The 17,704-nt window shown below is 36.2% G+C and overlaps 1 protein-coding gene across 3 annotated transcripts in view; it reads left to right on the top strand.

Annotated features, from left to right (window-relative positions):
- The window catches only part of ttc14 (tetratricopeptide repeat domain 14), a 44,078-nt gene that overhangs the window by 610 nt on the left and 25,764 nt on the right, over nt 1-17,704 (top strand). For all 3 annotated transcript variants that reach the window (XM_073041258.1, XM_073041259.1, XM_073041260.1), the window contains exons 2-5: nt 8,710-8,831; nt 11,465-11,664; nt 12,196-12,280; nt 12,374-12,503. In XM_073041258.1, coding sequence (XP_072897359.1) covers nt 8,710-8,831; nt 11,465-11,664; nt 12,196-12,280; nt 12,374-12,503 — 537 coding nt within the window. The remainder of the gene's footprint in view (nt 1-8,709; nt 8,832-11,464; nt 11,665-12,195; nt 12,281-12,373; nt 12,504-17,704) is intronic.

Raw genomic sequence — 17,704 nt, 5'->3', positions numbered from 1 at the left:
TTGAGTTGGTTTGTATCTAGAATTGATTTAATATTAAGGCAACACAAATGATTATCAAAACGGTGAGGCAGAAAAGTCGATAGGCAAGTGACTCAAAATGTTAAATTGGCAAGCTTCATTAGGATTTATGGTAAATGCTGTAATCTTGGTTTTAAAATCTTTTATAGCCATGCGGCACAGAAACAGGCCCTTTGGCCCAACTGAGCCATGCCAGCCACATCACCCTCCCTACCGACCCAGTTGCCCACATTCGGCCCATAACCCTCCAAGCACCTCCCCCACGTACCTATCCAAACGACTCTCAATGTTGTAGTTGTACCCAAATGGACCACATACTGTGGCAACTTTTCCAGGTACTCACTATAAATAAGTTACCCCTCGGGTCAATAAAATCACTCCCCTTCTGTTTTTGTACCCTCTTGGACTTCCAAACACTGGGGGAAGGTCTACAATTGTCCACCTTATCCTTACCCCTCTACTACCATTGTAAATTTTTATGACATCATCCTTCATTCTCCCATTTCTCAAGGAATAAAGATCCAGCATGGCTAACTTTTCCCTATAATTTGAGCTCTCTATCTAGGGAGCATTCTCCAAAATCTCTTTTGCATCCCCTCTAGTTTGATAACGTTATTTCCTATAACAGGGTGACTGAAACTGTACACAATACTCCCAAGTGTAGTCTCGCTAATGACTTGTACAATTCACTGCAAGCTGCTTCACTATTAACAAGACCCCATAATTAGTATCACCAGCATTTGCTAATCATGACATATACATTCACATCTAAGTCAGTTACATAAATAATGGATAACCAAAGTCCCAATATTGACCCCTGCCCCCCACTAGTTCCTGTCTCCAGTCACAGAATCCATCACATTCTACTTCCTATCGTCATGCTAGTTTCGGCTAAATCCTGTACATCGTTTAACAACTGTAAGTGAAATGAATAATTCCTCATCCTTAATCTGTTTCTCATTCTTGATACTTAGGCTACGTCCACACTACGCCGGATAAATCCGTATCCGAAACTTTTTCTCTTCGTTTTTACCCTCCGTCCATGCTAAAACAGCGTTTTTGTCCCCCGAAACTGGAGCTTTTCAGAAATGCTTTCCAGAGTGTGTATTTTTGAAAATGCCGGATTGGCCGGATCAGTGTGGACAGTGTAACCAGAGACGTCTGAAAACGCTGTCAGACAGCAGCGCGCTATTTCATTGTTTTCTTGAACGCAACCTAACAATTTCAGAACAAACGGCAACGAGACTGAAGCCAGAGGAGTTAGAAATGTATTCACCAAATGCTTTGACCCATAACTTACTGAATAAATAAGTATACTCACTTTGCCCTGTTTTCTGTCCTTGCTCGTATGAAGGTGGTTTACCTATTTATGCAAGTACTTCTCTGACAATAAATGTGTAACAGCCTAATGTAACATATTATGGAAATACAAGATAACACTGATGCAGACATGTTTTATACACTTAACAAGGTGCTTTATTAATGCAACAGATTTTTCAATGTTCGTTGTCAGCCAGGCCAATCTGTCCGTGAACTCCCTATCGGTTGCCTCCATACGCTCCAGTATTTGTGTTTTTTTTTTACTTTTAAGTTCTGCTGCTTGAGAGCCAACAGCTGTCCGTCGTTTTAAGTTTTTCTAGTCTGTAACTACACAAACGCGCACTTTCACAGTGAGATTCGACACCAAACATGTCGCTTGTTTTCAGTAGATGTGCCCTGCGCATGCCCAGTAGAGGAGATTCGACGAAATCTCAGTTTCAATGTGGATAGAGATATTTTCAAAAACGCATAGTGTGGATGCCTATAGTTTTTACGCGAAACTGGCGTTTTCAAAATTATCCGGTCTAGTGTGGATGTAGCCTTAGACACTCCATCTTATTGCTCTTCAGTCTGCTTCTACTCTTAACTATTCATCTGTGGTCAGATAATTTCTTGTGGTGTTTTCTTGTTCAGTTTTCTCTAAGCTCTGAGGCATTCCCTAAGTTACCAACCTGGGATCCACGGACCCCTTGCTTCATATTATTGATTCATGGCATAAAAAGGATTGGGAACCCCTGATCTAAAGTCTCCTTTTGCTTCACATCACAAAGGATATGTTGATAGTTTAATTATGTGTGGTTTTTATACTTGTCACCTCTCTTGATGTCTCCATTGACACTTCACATTTTGTGTAGCAATCAGACTGAATGGGTGAAAAATGTTCAATTTAAAGTGTGAGGGTTTAGATCAGAGAGTAATGTCAATAGAGGAATATTTTAGCTTTGAGGAAAGATTGGCTTGATTGGATGGCTTTCTTTGAGGCTAGAGAAAAAAAATCATTGGTGTATAAAAATTAAGCCTATGTGGCCTATGTGGGGAAGAAGGACCCAGTTCCTGCAGCTTGATAGGTCAATAAATAGGGAATTGTCAGGGCAATGATAGTAGAAATCTGGAAATCACAGTATGGAATTGCATAAGAAACATGGGAGTCTCGTCAATAAGATTAAAAGAAAGTCTGGTTCTGTACTCAAAGCATTGAGCAGCACAGCCAGTATGGACAGAATAGCCTCCTTTGCTCAATGACTATCAACCAGTTACACTTACATTCACTGTGATGAAGTGCTTTGAGTGGTTGATGATGAAACATGTCAACTCCTGTCTGAGGAGCAACTTGCATCCTCTCCAATTTATGTCGCAACAGGTCTAAAGCAGATGCTATTTCATTGGATCTTCACTCAACCCTGGAACGTCTGAACAGTGAAGATGCATATATTAGGATGTTCTTCATTGACTACAGCTCTGCATCCTGCACTATCATCCCCTCAAAACAAATCAATAAGCTCCAAGACCAAGGCCAAAATGCCTCCTAATGAACTGGCTCCTCAATTTCCTCACTTGCAAACCTCATTCCGTTTGTGTTGGCGATATCTTCTCCACAATCATCATCAGCATGGATGCACCATAAGGCTGAGTGCTTAGCCCCTTGCTGTACTCACTTTATACTTAAGACTGTGAGGCTACATACAGCTCCAATGTAAGTTTGCTGATGACACCACTGTTGTTGACCAAATCAAAGATGGAGATGAATGAGCATATAGGAGGGAGATTGAAAATATGGTTGACTGGTGCCATAACAACAGCCTCTTACTGAACATCAGCAAGACCAAGGAGCTGATTATTGACTTCAGGAGAAATAAACCAAAGGTCCATGAGCCAGTCCTCATTGGAGGATCAGAGGTAGAGAAGGTCAGCAACTCCTTGGTGTTTCAGAGGACCTGACCTGGGTTCAGCACATAAGTGCAGTTATGAAGATAACATGGCACTGCCTCTACTGAGGAGTTTGTGAAGATTCAGCATGACATCTAAAACTTTGAGAAACTTCTATGGATGAGTCGTGGAGAGTATATTGATTTGCTGCATCATAGCCTGGTATGGAACCACCAATGACTTCTAGTGGAAAATCCAACAAAAAGTAGTGGATATTGCCCAATCCATCACAGGTACAGCCCTCCCTACCATTGAAGATGTCTACACAAAACATTGTCACAGCAAAGCAGCATCCATCATAGGGACAATTCCCCTCCCCCCATTCACACTGTTGCTATTAGGTAGAAGGTATGGGAGCCTCACACTGCCAGGTTCAGGAACAGTTATTAACCCTCAACCATCAGGCTCATGAACCAAAGGAGATAACTTCACTCAACTTCACTTGCCCCATCATTGAAATATTCCCCAATCTATGGACTCACTTTCAAGGACTCTTCATTTCATGTTCTGAATAATTAATGCTTGCTTGCTTACTTATTCTTGCTTTTTCTTTCTTTCTTCCTTTCTGCATTTACACAGTTTGTTTTCTTTTGCACAGTGGTTGAACCCCCAAGTTGGTGCAGACTTTTTCATTGGTTGTTATGGTTATTATTCTATGGACCTATTGAGTGCCTACATGGCAGTGAATCTCAGGGTTGGATATGGTGATGTACATGTACTTCGATAATAAATTTACTTTGAAATTCATCAGTGTTATCGTTTCAGAGTATCTGTTTTGGATCCAGCACATAAATGCCATTACACAGAAGGCAAGGTAGCACCTACTTTCTTAGAAGTTTGTAAAGATTTGGCATCTAATCTAAAATTTTGACAAACTTCTATTGATGCGTGTTGGAGAATACACTGGTTGCATTACGAGTAGAAATGGAGATACTAATACCCTTGAACAGAAAAGATGACAAAAAGTAGTGGATAAAGCCCAGTCCATCACACAAATGTGTCATCAATCATTAAAGACTCGCACCATCCAGACCATGCTATATTGTCACTGCTGTCATCGGGTAGAAGGTACAGGAGCCTTAGGCCCTATGCCCACTAGTTTCAGGAACAGTTATTACTGCTCAAACATCAGGCTCTTGAAACAGAGTGGATAACTTCACTCAACCCAACTGGGAACTGACTATACAACCTATGGGCTCTTCCAAGGACTCTACAACTCATGTTCTCAATATTATTTATTTAATTATTGCTGTTTTGGGGCTTTTTTCTGTTTTGTATTTGCACATTTTATTGTTTTTTGCACATTGTCTTTGTTGTGTGCAGTTTTTCATTGATTTATTGTTTTCTTTGTGTATACTGTGAATGCTCGCAAGAAAGTGAATTTCATGGTAGTATATGGTGACGTGTATTTACTTTGAATTTTGAACCCATAATTTGAACACTAAGAAAAATAAAGCAATTTTTCATGGGTCTTTTCTATAAACTGTTACTAGATCCCAATTATGTTGTTTATTTTCTGGCTACAGTTTTCTGCTGAACCAGACTGTTTGTCATCTTGACATTTCTCCGTACACTTGTCTCTGAAACATAAATAATTTCAGTTCCTGGGTCAGCCCATCCGTGGGTGAAATTGTGTTTCTTACCCTTGTTTTTTTTAAGCTTGATCATTTCTGTAGCTACCTTCCACCTTCAATCAACCTGCAGATTGAGTTGGTTGTGAAGAAGGCGAATACAATGTTGGCATTCATTTCTAGAAGTATAGAATACAAGTGCAGGGATGTGATGTTGAGGCTCTATAAGGTACTTGTGAGACTGCACTTGGACTATTGTATGCAGTTTTGGGCTCCTTATTTTAGAAAGAATATACTGACATTGGAGAAGGTTTAGAGAAGATTCATGAGAATGATTCCAGCAATGAGAGGGTTACCGTATGAGGAATGTCTGGCAGCTCTTGGGTTGTATTCCCTGGAGTTCAGGAGAATGAGGGGGGATCTCATAGAAATATTCCAAATGTTAAAAGGCCTGAACAGATTAGATATGATAAAGTTATTTCCCATGGTAGGGGATTCTAGGACAAGAAGGCACGACTTCAGGATTGAAGGACGTCCTTTTGGAACTGAGATGCAGAGAAATTACTTTAGTCAGAGGGCGGTAAATCTGTGGAATTTGTTGCCATGAGCAGCTGTGGAGGCCAAGTCATTGGGTGTATTTAAGGCAGAGATAGATAGGTTCTTGATTAGCCAGGGCATCAGAGGTTATGGGGTGAAAGCAGAGGAGTGGGGATGATTGGATGAAGTGGATCAGCCCATGATTGAATGGCAAAGCAGACTCAATAGGCCAAATGGCCTACTTCTGCTCCTAAATCTTACGGTCTTATGGTCTAATCAGGTCTAAAACTCTGTCCAACTAGAACTTGTTCAGGTTAAGTCACTAATCTATTTTTCATAGGTTAGTCATACAATTCTAGTTTATATTTTCGCAGATTTTTTTCCTGTGCCATAAGATGTAGAAATAAATTCCTACCAGCAGAAGCTAATGTTCATTCATTTGATCTAGTTTAAATTCACAAAGGCAGAAAACATTAACAGCTGGGATCTAAATAATTACAAATCCAAAAAATATCTTCAACCATCATAGAGATGCAATTAGACTGTGGAGGCTGAGAAGGATGGAATTTTTGTTCTTGAATTTGAATCTTACAGTGGAAGGCAAAATGGAGAAGTTTAGGAGAAAAACAATTTGTGTGGTCAAGACAGTTAATTGGACCATGACTGATTGTGGATAGATCCACACAGAGAAGGTTACCAGAAATCTCTAGAGAGAGATTTCTGACCAACCAGAGAGGTTGGTCAGAAATCAAGAGTTTCATGTCAGTTAGGATGAAAAGCCATAAAGAATTTAAAATGGCAAACTTAGCATTTTATATTGTAGTTTTCAAAAACAGTTTCTGAGAAAATGAAGATAACAGTAGTTCTGAATGAATATATTTGTCAAGGATGAGGTCAAATGAGAAGAATTTATAAATAGTCAAATCTGGAAATTAATAGAAACAAAGGTGAAGAGGTAGATGCAAAGCCATCCTGTGGATTGAATTGGACTTGATTTACCAATGGTCTTGCTACGCATAAGATTGAAGTTCTGGAGGGTAATGGCTTGATTGACATAAGTGATTCATACCATGATCAGTTAAGTACATTGAGCACATAGACAGTACCATATGTAATTTGTGCTTTGACAGGAACAAATTTCTAATAGGAGAGTGACAAATGGATTGATGGAAAATAGACGTGTACTTGCGAAAGAAATGATGAGATTCTTGAATATAAGCAGAAAATGTTGGAACTACTTGGCAGATTAAGCAATATGTGGAGAGAGAAACAAGTGTTCCAGGTTCACATTTAGAATATAGATTGTCACCTGAAACATTAGCTATTTCTCTCCACAGATGGTCTCTGATCTAAGTACTTTCTCATTTTCTTTCAGATGTTCAGCACCTGGATTTTTAATTTGCTTTTCAGCTAATTTTTATTTGTTTTGAAAGGCACAAGGAGGCTAGGCTTGAATAAGCAGTGACAACAATGAAATGGCTATACCTGATGTGTGTGCGTGGGTGTCATTTAATTGATGGTAAAAAAGTTTCTTGACCAACAGTTAAATGAGAACAGAATCAAGGGAGTGAGACTGAGTCAGCCTGATCAGAGATAGTATTTTTCAGATACAGTCAGAGCAATGTTTAAAAACGCAAAGTTGGCAAAGCTTCAATTACCTTTACCAATGATTAATGTGAGGAACCTGTCTATATGGTGTATATTTCATCATCCTAGCAACCTTCTGAAGTTCCTTCCCAGCAGTCAATATCTGGTTACACAATATCTGGTTACACATTATCCCTACCCTGTGGTTGATTGTGCAGCTTTAGTGTAAAGCAAGATATTTCGAATTCAAGCAAAGATAGATGGAAATTTGCTGAATATTGATTAAAAATTGTGTCACTGGGAAAAAAAACAAAATCAGTGGCAAATCTGTTTGCTGCAGCTCAGATTTTCTTTATCGTTTGGCTAAGAAAATTGTTGCTTCACAGCTCCAATGACCTGAATCAGTCCTGACCCTGCTTGCTATCTGAGTAGAATTTGCACGTTTCCTCCTTCATTTTAAATACACGTGTAAATATGTAGGTTAATTGGCCACTGCAAATTGCTGTTAATGTGTAGTTGAGTGACTGAACCTAGGGGCTGGGTGTTGCTGTTGGGAATGCGGAGAGAACATGGCAAACTAATGGGAAGTGAAATGGTTCTGTGACTTTTAGAGCCAATATGATCTCCTCTTATATTGTAAGAAAGTATATGACTTTGTTCCAAAGCTGATAACCTTTTGATTATCTGATTTTCGTGAGGTTCTGTGTTTTTTCATCTTTGAGTTGCCAGACCATATTTTATGTTAAGGAATAATGCTTTGAGGTATATTTGAAGTATTTTGAATTTTATATCCAGTGGTATGAATTAAATTGGCACCCTAGTTGGTATTCAGGGTCTTCAAATATCTGATTTTTCTGTTTTGGTTGATTTACTAACACTTGAGATTTGTTATAAGCTAATAGAAATAGATAATTAACAATGCATGGTCTTTTCAGCAGTTGATATTGTCTTTCAGAAGTTAGTATAGGGTGTCTTTGGGATTCTGTTAATATTTATAACATGTCCCCTGAAAGGAAACTAATGAAAATATCCATTGTCCTGGAAGCTAGCTCCAGTTTACATTTTTGTGAAAAATGCAGATTTTTTTTTGAAGGAAATGGAAAATTTATGCAAAATCGGATACAATCAAAATTTGACTAAGCAGTAAATGCATCACATCCCCCTTTCTTTTTCCCTAGGCCTCCCGTCCCATGATCCTTTCCCTTCTCCAGCTCTGTATCTCTTTTACCATTCACCTTTCCGGCCCTCAGCTTCACCCCACCCCCTCCAGTCTTCTCCTATCATTTCGTATTTCCCCCTCCCCCTTCTATTTTCAAATCTCTTACTATCTTTCCTTTCATTTAGTCCTGACGAAGGGTCTCGGCCCGAAACGTCGACAGTGCTTCTCCCTGTAGATGCTGCCTGGCCTGCTGTGTTCCACCAGCATTTTGTGTGTGTTGCTTGAATTTCCAGCATCTGCAGATTTCCTTGTGAATGCATCACGTTTGATGTGTCCCTGTTGTGTAAAGCTAGTATGTAGTCTAATAATACAAAGTCATTCATATGATAAGTCAGTATTTCATCAAAATTGTATAGCACATTTATGCTTTTATTAACCTTTTATATTTGTGTGTATAAATACGAATATCTTTGAATAATATCAGTCATCTGCTTAAAGTCATGGTATGGCAATTCTTTTAAGTTGTGAGTAGGTGTGTAGTACCACAATACACAGAATGTAATTTTGATATAGAACACTATTGTTTTGCAGAAAGGATAGAAGAATTGATAATATTGGCATACAGCAGTTCATCGCAAGAAAAGCAGACCTTCTGTTTGCTCCATCATGGAAATCAACTGTTAGTACTGAACTGAATGACGAAGAGACAGAAGGTGATTTGAAATCAAAAGATGTTTAAGCTTGTATTCTTTGTCTCTTTTTGATGTTTCCTCATCTTAGAAAAGGAAATTTTTCATTGAATTTTCATATTCTGTTATATTCTTTGTATCCAAAATCTTTCTCCCCCCCCCCAGCTTTTGAACAAATAGTTCCTTCTTTGCTCCTTGTCTCAATAGATCATATAAAATTTCCTGCCAAAACTGTTGGAAGAAGAACTATTTCACTACCTCTTCCTTAAATATCTGGAAGTAAGTTAGTGACTGTCCAGGAGCCTTCTGAAATCAATTCCTGTGGGTTAATTTAGACTTAAGAAACACTAATATATAAACCAGACTTCAATTTGTTTTTGTAATTTATTTTTTATTGAAATTCATCATCAAACATTTCCATAAGATGTATTTCAGACATTGTACATATATATCATATAATCATATATATCACAAATCTCCACAAAGTATTTATCTGAGGTATACACTTATAGAAAAGAGTGGAAAGAAAAAACAAGCAAAAGGAAAGAACTACGTACAAGTAGGGAGTGATCTTTTTTTACAACAGATTCATTGATTTGTGAGAATAAAATCAGGCCTATGAGACATTATGTAGTTAAACCATTTTTCCCAGTATGAATCAAATTGTTCCAGCTTATGGTTAACAGATGCTGTTATCTTCTCCATTTTGTAAATGTCCATTGTAATTTCCATCCATGTATTTAAAGTTGGGCTCTCCTGTGATAACCATTTCCTAGTAAGAGTCTTTTTACCAGCCACCAACAGTATATTCATTTAATATTTATCTCTTTTCAACCATTCTTGAGGTATATATCCAAAATACATGGTCTTACTCTCTAAGGGTATTTCACATTTAAAGATGTCTTGTAGGGCATTGTGTATCCCCCTCCAATAGTTTTTGATAACAGGGTAGTCCCAAAAAATATGATAATGATTTGCATTTTGATTTCCACAATTTCTCCAGCAAACAGGGAGGTTACTATCATAATGGGATTTCTGAGAGGGTGTAATAAAATATCTTATCAAGTTTTTCCATCCAAACTCCCTCCATTTCTGTGAACTGGTACACTTCCATTGATATCTCCATATTGTTGTCCATTCTTCCTCAAATCTAATTATCCTTCCTTCCTTCTCCCATTTTGTTTTAATGTATGAAGTCGAATGTGTTTTAAGATTTGACAACCCCTCATACATGCTTGAAATGATTCTACTACCATTATCTAAATTATATGCTTTTCTAAAGAGCTCTATCAAGCATGTATTTGCCTTGGTTACATTTTTTAATGTCTTATTAACATATTGTCGCATCTGTAAATACCGATAAAAATCTTGTTTTTCTAATAAGTGTTTCTCTTTAAGCATTTCAAAACTGAACAGTGTTCCTTCTTTCATTATGTTGCAAAGAACTGTTATTCCTTTAGCTGTCTAGCATCCAATTTATTTGGTGTAAAATCCGAGTCATATGCACACCATTTAAGAATTGCAATACCTCCCTCTAGATTATATTCTTTTATAGTAGTTTTCCATATTTTAAGAGTCAGTTTCACCCATGGGTTATCAGTAGTATTTATGTACCTTTGCAGGTTGTTATCAGCCAAAATTGCTTGTATGGGGATGGGAAGTACCCGCTCCTCAATGTTTTTCCATTGAGCGTCATATGATGGGTTACACCAACATATCACAGTTCTCAACTGTGCTGCAAAATAATAATCTCTAAGAGAAGGTAGGCCCCATCCCCCCTAGAGGTAGTGAAGGATGCTTGAACTCCAGCTGAACAGTCTCGAGCCAAGACGTTGACTGTTTATTTCCCTGCATAGAGCTGCTTGACTTACTGAATTCCTCTAACATTTTGTGTGTTGCTTCATGCTTGAAGTGTTAATTTTCAGAGGAACCAATTGCATCAAAATCAGGTTTATTATCACTGATGTATGTTGTGAAATTTGTTGTTTTTCAGCAGCAGTATAATGCAGGACATAAAAATCATGTTACAAAAATAAACAAACAGTGCAAAAGACAAATAACAAGGTTGTTTTCATGGACCATTCATACTCTGTTGGATGCAAAAGATATTTTTGAAGAATGTGTTCAAGATTTTTTCCTAGTCAGCAACAAAGATAGTTGATCTGCCCACTTATTTCATTAATATTGAGACCTTGTTCTATGAAAATTCATGTTTGCATGTCCAGAATAACAGTGTTGACAGCTCTTCAGAAGTGACTGTATTGACTTTGAAGATATGCAAGCTATTTGATCATTACATTACTCCAGAACTATTAAAATTCTAAACACTTCTGAATACTTGCCCTCTTTTGTAATTGTCCATTAGAGCCCTGACTCTGAAGTGTACGGCAACAAGTAAGTGATTCACATTTTTTATCTTGTACCATTATGTGAAGTGGAGAGAAGTAAAATGAGAAAATCAGCAATAATTTTGAAAAGTATTTTGCTAATTTATTTTTCAATGTTATTCCAACTGAGTTAAGTAATCTCTTAGAATAACTATGATGCTCCTTACTTCATAAAGTCCTAGCTTTGGAATAAAAGTATAAGTAATGAGTTTGCATTGATTGATTGATATAGAAAGAAATAGTATTTCAAAGTCTTTCTTTTTTTTCCAGATTATTATGCAATTATGCCTCCTTTGGAACAGTTGATGGAGGTTCCTGGTGATGACAAAAGACAGTACTTCTTCCGTGACATTGAACGTGGGGACATTGTGATTGGACGTGTTGCATCTATTCGTGAATTTGGGTTCTTTCTAACATTGATCAGTCTTGGAGGGGATCTTGGGCGGGACATTGAATCCTTGGAAATAACCGTAAGATGATTACTCATACTTGTACTATAAAAGTATAATATAAAATGTAATATGAATACTTGTAGATCAGCTTATATTTGACAGCTATGAGAAAATACTAGCCAAATATACCCATGTTTAGGATCCATTTTTCCACTGATTTTTAAATTTATATGTAACTTGAAATGCAAAGAAATATGTTACAAACTTTGTGATAAAATTTGTCTCCTTTATGTTTACTTTGATTAATTAAACTACATGGTTAGCGCATGGATGACCCAAGTCATTCTAACGCTTCTAATTGCTTAAACAAAATGTAGTGTTGTGTTCATAATTATAACTTCCATTTTGTCAGTAATCATTTGAGCAAAGTTCCAATTATTTAATTTTTCTTTAGAGCCATGAAAGTTGGAAGACTCGACACTGATACAAAAGTACACAAAACTATTATTTTAATTAAATCTTCTTAATTTGTCCAGCTCTGACTTTAAGAAATCTGAAATACATAAAAGAAAACTGTATAATGCATTAATCAAAATGTTTGTGTTATAGGCACTTTGTCCTGTAAGAGATGTACCTTCACATGGAAAACATGAAGATCCTTTGTCTTATTTTCAAGTAGGAGATCTTGTAAGAGGTATAGATTGTTGATACGAATGCTTATTGGAAAATTATTAACTGAGGTGTTGATCTCTACGTACATCTATGATTTAAAAAAAATGTTTTGCAGTTGCTGTAAAAGATGTTGATCGTTACCATGAAAGACTTGCAGTTACTTTGCGGCCTTCGTTACTTTCAGCTCGCCTTTCTCATTGGAAATTGGGTGTCATCGGTAGCGAAGATCTCCCTACGTACTACAGGTACTAAAAGTAGTGGTAAAATGGAGATTCTTACTTTCTTTTTCCCCTCTGCCAACCTGAATTATAGCTTAAATTGTTGTTTTTTCAGTGTGGTTTATGTACATGTATCTTTACATGTTTGAATTGTTTACCACCCCCACCAACCCAGCTTCTGCAGCCACATCACCTGAGACTTGAAGCTTAGTGAAACAGAATCAGAATCTGGTTTATTAACACTGATATATGTAATGAAATTTGCTGTTTTGCAACAGCAGTACAGTTCATTACCTAAAATATGGAGATTTTAGTCCCAAAGGAAATCTAATCAATCTTCCACTTTGCTGCCAGTCTTGGAATGCCATGGCTAACAAGGAAGAATTAGGAAAAGTTAACTACAGTGGTGTTTGTCTGTGAGCCAGTAGGGTTGGTCGGTACCATCTGAGGAGAATAATGCTCAGCGATTTTTGGCAAGGTATACATCTCTAGAGTTAGAAAATATGTGATAGCATTGCACCACTGGTAGCTTTATTACTTCAAATAAGTAATCACTTTTTGTGTGTATTCCATATTAACATCAGTACAGCAGAAAATGTTACCCCCCCCCAGAAGGTTTAAAAAAAAACCTCATTTGGAGAGATTTCTGGAGTTTTATCAATGTCATGATATTTTCCGTATTGTTGTATCAAATCAAATCAATCTTTATCTTTTGTCATAGCATATAGAATTACAGTACAATAATTCAAATGTGGGGTTCCATACGGCCATAACCTAGGCCCCATTTGGTTGTAAAATGAATATATATTGGAGGACGTCACGTGATGACGTAGGATCGAGATGTGGAAATCCAGCTCGCCTGTAAAAACCAATAAAGCAAAGTTTAAGTGAAGAAGAGTTAATAAATACCTTCTAGAAACTACTTATAAACAATTCAGGACTATCTTTAGATATGCCTCCTAAACAGAAACAGAAGAGAATTACTACTTTGAAGACAGCGCGAGTTGGCGGGGAAAGAGGCCCGGCCGTTTTGGCAGAGTCTCGTATTCAAGTTGGATCTCTTCCCAGCGAAGTACATGTCGCCTCCGATGGTGCAGGGCAGGAGGCTGCGGCAATATCAATGGTCTGTAAGAAGAAACAGCGGGAGCTGCGCATGCGCGAAGAAACGAGTATGCACAAACAGGTGCAAACAAAACTACAAGTTCCAACTGCGACTGGAAGTGAAAATGAAAGTGAACCGGAAGTAGAATCAGACTCTCTGGAAAACACAGATGAAGAAATAGATGAAGAAGAAGAAGAACAGGAAGAAATTAAAGGTGGAAAACTTTCCAGAGACATAAGAAAAGTCCTGATACAAATAATGCAAGAATTTTAAGTAACAAAAACAGATATTAGAAACGTGAAGATTATGCTTGATAAGGTGGTGGAAAAACAAAAGAAAATGGATAAGAAAGTTAAAAAGTTGGAAGAAAAAATGGGAGACAATACTGAAAGAATGGACAAGATGGAAGATAATATCCTTGCCTGGACATCAGAAAGAAAACAGTTGTTGGAAAAAGTAGATGTGCTCGAAAATTTCAGCCGACGAAACAATATTAAGATTGTTGTTCTTAAAGAAGGTATAGAGGGAGAAGATTCAATAAAATTCTTTCAAAAATGGATCCCGGAAATCTTGGAAATGGAAGAGGGAAGTCAGTTAATTGAAATCGAAAGGGCTCATAGAGCTTTAAGACCAAAGCCCCAACAAGATCAAAATCCACGATCAATCTTGATAAAATGTCTAAGATGTCAAGATAAAGAAAAGATCTTGAAGGCAGCTGCTGAAGGTGCCAGAAAGAGAAATGGGCCATTGATGATAGAAGGGAAAAGAGTTCTGTTTTATCCTGATATAAGTTACGACCTTTTGAAGAGGCAGAAGGAATTTCATTCAGTGAAAAGAATCTTATGGGAAAAGGGTTACAAATTTATATTGAGCTACCCAGCAACACTGATAATCTTTTTGGATGACGAAGAAAGAAGATATTTTACTGATCATCAGAAAGCGGAGGAGATTGTACAAGAACTTCCTAATATTCGCGAGATGCGGTAAAGAATTATGGAAATGAAATGGATTAAAGATGGAGACTGAGATAGGGATTGGATTTGATGGACATTTATGAGTAGAAGAATATACAAATATACTTTAAGTATATGATAGAAGGGGAGCAAGATAAAAACATTGAGGAATATTAATTGGGAGTAGAGATATTAATTTTCTTTCTTATATATATCTTTTTTTTGTTACGGGGGAGCTGGAGGAGCTTCTGATCGATTGCTGCGGGATTCACGTGTGTAATCATGGCGATTGCCATGACCCGTAAAACGGAGGGGGGTAATGTTGTGTTTCTATTCATTCACAACATTAGTGGGGGGGTATTTTGTTTTTTTTTTCTTTACTGTCTATCTTTCTTCTATTTTTCTTTTTTTTGCCTGGATGATTGGGGGGGGGGGGGGGGGGAGAGACACATAGCAACTTGGAGAATTTTAAAGAGATTCCCCAAGGTATTATGAATGACTAATTTACTCAATTTTTAAAGTTTTAATGTTAATGGGCTGAATGGACCTGTGAAAAGAAAAAGAGTTTTAACATATATTAAGGAAATTAAAGGAGATATAGCTTTTTTTGCAGGAAGCACATTTGACAGAGACAGAACATCAGAAATTAAAGAGAGATTGGGTTGGAAGTGTTATTGCTGCTTCATTTAATTCAAGGTCGAGGGGAGTTGCAATTTTGGTTAATAAAACCTTACCAATTAAAATACAAAATGTACTAATTAATTCTGTGGGGAGATATGTGATTATACATTGTCAAATCTTTTCGGAATTATGGACTCTTATGAACATTTATGCACCAAATGAAAATGATGCAAAATTCATGCAAAAAGCTTTTTTGAATTTGGCCGACACACATGATAAAATATTAATAGGTGGAGATTTTAACTTTTGTTTAGACCCAGTTCTAGATAGGTCAACTAAGGCTGTTACAAAATCAAAAGTAATAAAGCTAACTTTATCATTGATGAAAAATTTAAATTTGATTGATATATGGAGAAGAATTAATCCAAGAGAAAGAGATTATTCATTTTATTCAAATAGACATAAAACTTATTCAAGGATTGATTTTTTCCTATTATCAATGAATATTCAGGATAGTGTGAAAAGTGTGGAATATAAAGCGAAAATACTGTCAGATCATTCCCCCTTGATAACGACAATGATAATGATGGATAAGAAGGAATTGATTTACAGATGGAGATATAATTCAATTTTATTAAAACGTCAAGATTTTTGTGATTTTATGAAAAAACAGATCCAATTTTTTTTTGGATACAAACTCATATTCAGTTGATGATAAATTTATATTATGGGAAGCGATGAAAGCATATTTCAGGGGTCAGATAATAAGTTATACTTCTAAAATTAAGAAGGAATATATGGTAGAAATAGATCAATTAGAAAAAGAGATTACAAAATTAGAAAAAGAATCCCAAAGATATATGACAGAAGAAAAATGAAGACAACTTGTCAGTAAGAAGCTACAATATAATACACTCCAGACATATCGAACAGAAAAAGTAATTATGAGAACTAAACAGAGATATTATGAATTAGGTGAAAGATCACACAAGATTCTTGCTTGGCAGTTGAAAACAGAGCAGGCTTCCAAAACAATAAATGCAATTAGAACAAGTGCAAATAAAATTACTTATAAACCTTTAGAAATTAATGAAACTTTAAAAAAATTTTACTCCAAATTATATCAATCAGAATCACAAAACGAGGTTGCTGAGATAGAAATTTTTTTATCACAAATAACTCTTCCAAAATTGAATTCAGAAGAACAGAAAGGATCCTTTACATTAAAAGAGGTTGAAGAAGCTTTAGGATCACTCCAGAGTAATAACTCTCCATGAGAAGATGGTTTTCTGCCTGAATTTTATAAAATTTTAAAGATTTATTAATCCCTCCCTTTATGGAGTTAATATATTAAGCGGAAAGAACACATAAACTTCCACAATCTTTTTCGACAGCGATCCTAATAGTATTACCAAAAAAAGATAGAGATCCTTTAAAACCAACATCATATAGGCCTATCTCTTTGTTGAATACGGATTATAAAATAATAGCAAAAATTTTATCTAATAGATTATCTAAATATTTACGAAAATTAATACATATGGATCAAACAGGCTTTATTAAAAATAGACAATCGGCGGATAATGTAACTTGGTTACTCAGCATAATTCATCTGGCACAAAAGGAGGAAGAAATGAGTGTGGCAGTTGCTTTGGATGCAGAAAAAGCATTTGATAGATTGGAATGGGACTTTTTATTTAAGGTATTGGAAAAATATGGGTTAGGAAAATCTTTTATAAAATGGATTAAAACCTTAAATACTAATCCCAAAGCTAAAGTAGTGACAAATGGCCAAATTTCAACATCATTCTAGTTAACAAGGTCAACTGGACAAGGCTGTCCATTATCACCTGCCCTATTTGTATTGGCGATAGAACCATTAGCTGAATTAATTAGAACTGATCCAGATATTGCGGGCTTCAGAGTTAACCAGGAGGAATATAAGATTAATTTATTTGCTGATGATGTTCTGATTTATTTAACAAACCCATTGCATTCATTGCATAAATTATCTTTTAGATTGGAAGAATATGGGAAAATATCAGGCTATAAAGTAAACTGGGATAAAAGTGAAATTTTACCCCTTACTAAAGGAGATTATAGTCAATGTCGATTAGTAACTCAATTTAGATGGCCGACAAATGGTATAAAATATTTAGGTATAAGAGTCGATAATGATATAAAGAATTTATTATTGAAAAAAATTCAAGAAGATCTTGATAAATGGATGATGTTACCAATAACATTAGTAGGTAGAGTTAATGCTGTAAAAATGAATATATTTCCTAGATTACAATAATTATTCCAAACATTACCAATACAACTGCCCCAGAAGTTTTTTCAAGAGTTGAATAAATATGTGAGGAAGTTTATTTGGAAAGGTAAGATGTCAAGAATATCTTTGGAAAAGTTGACATGTAAGTTTGACCTAGGAGGGTTACAACTCCCAAATTTTAAGAATTATTATAAAGCAAATCAACTTAGATTTATTGCATCTTTTTTTGATGAAGAAAAACCGGCATGGATTAGAATAGAGTTAGATAAGATAGGAG

This window comes from Hemitrygon akajei, chromosome 3 (assembly GCF_048418815.1).
Source record: "Hemitrygon akajei chromosome 3, sHemAka1.3, whole genome shotgun sequence".
NCBI classification, from domain to species: domain Eukaryota; kingdom Metazoa; phylum Chordata; class Chondrichthyes; order Myliobatiformes; family Dasyatidae; genus Hemitrygon; species Hemitrygon akajei.
The sequence above is the reverse complement of the archived record's forward strand: the minus strand, read 5'-3'. Positions and strand labels throughout refer to the sequence as shown.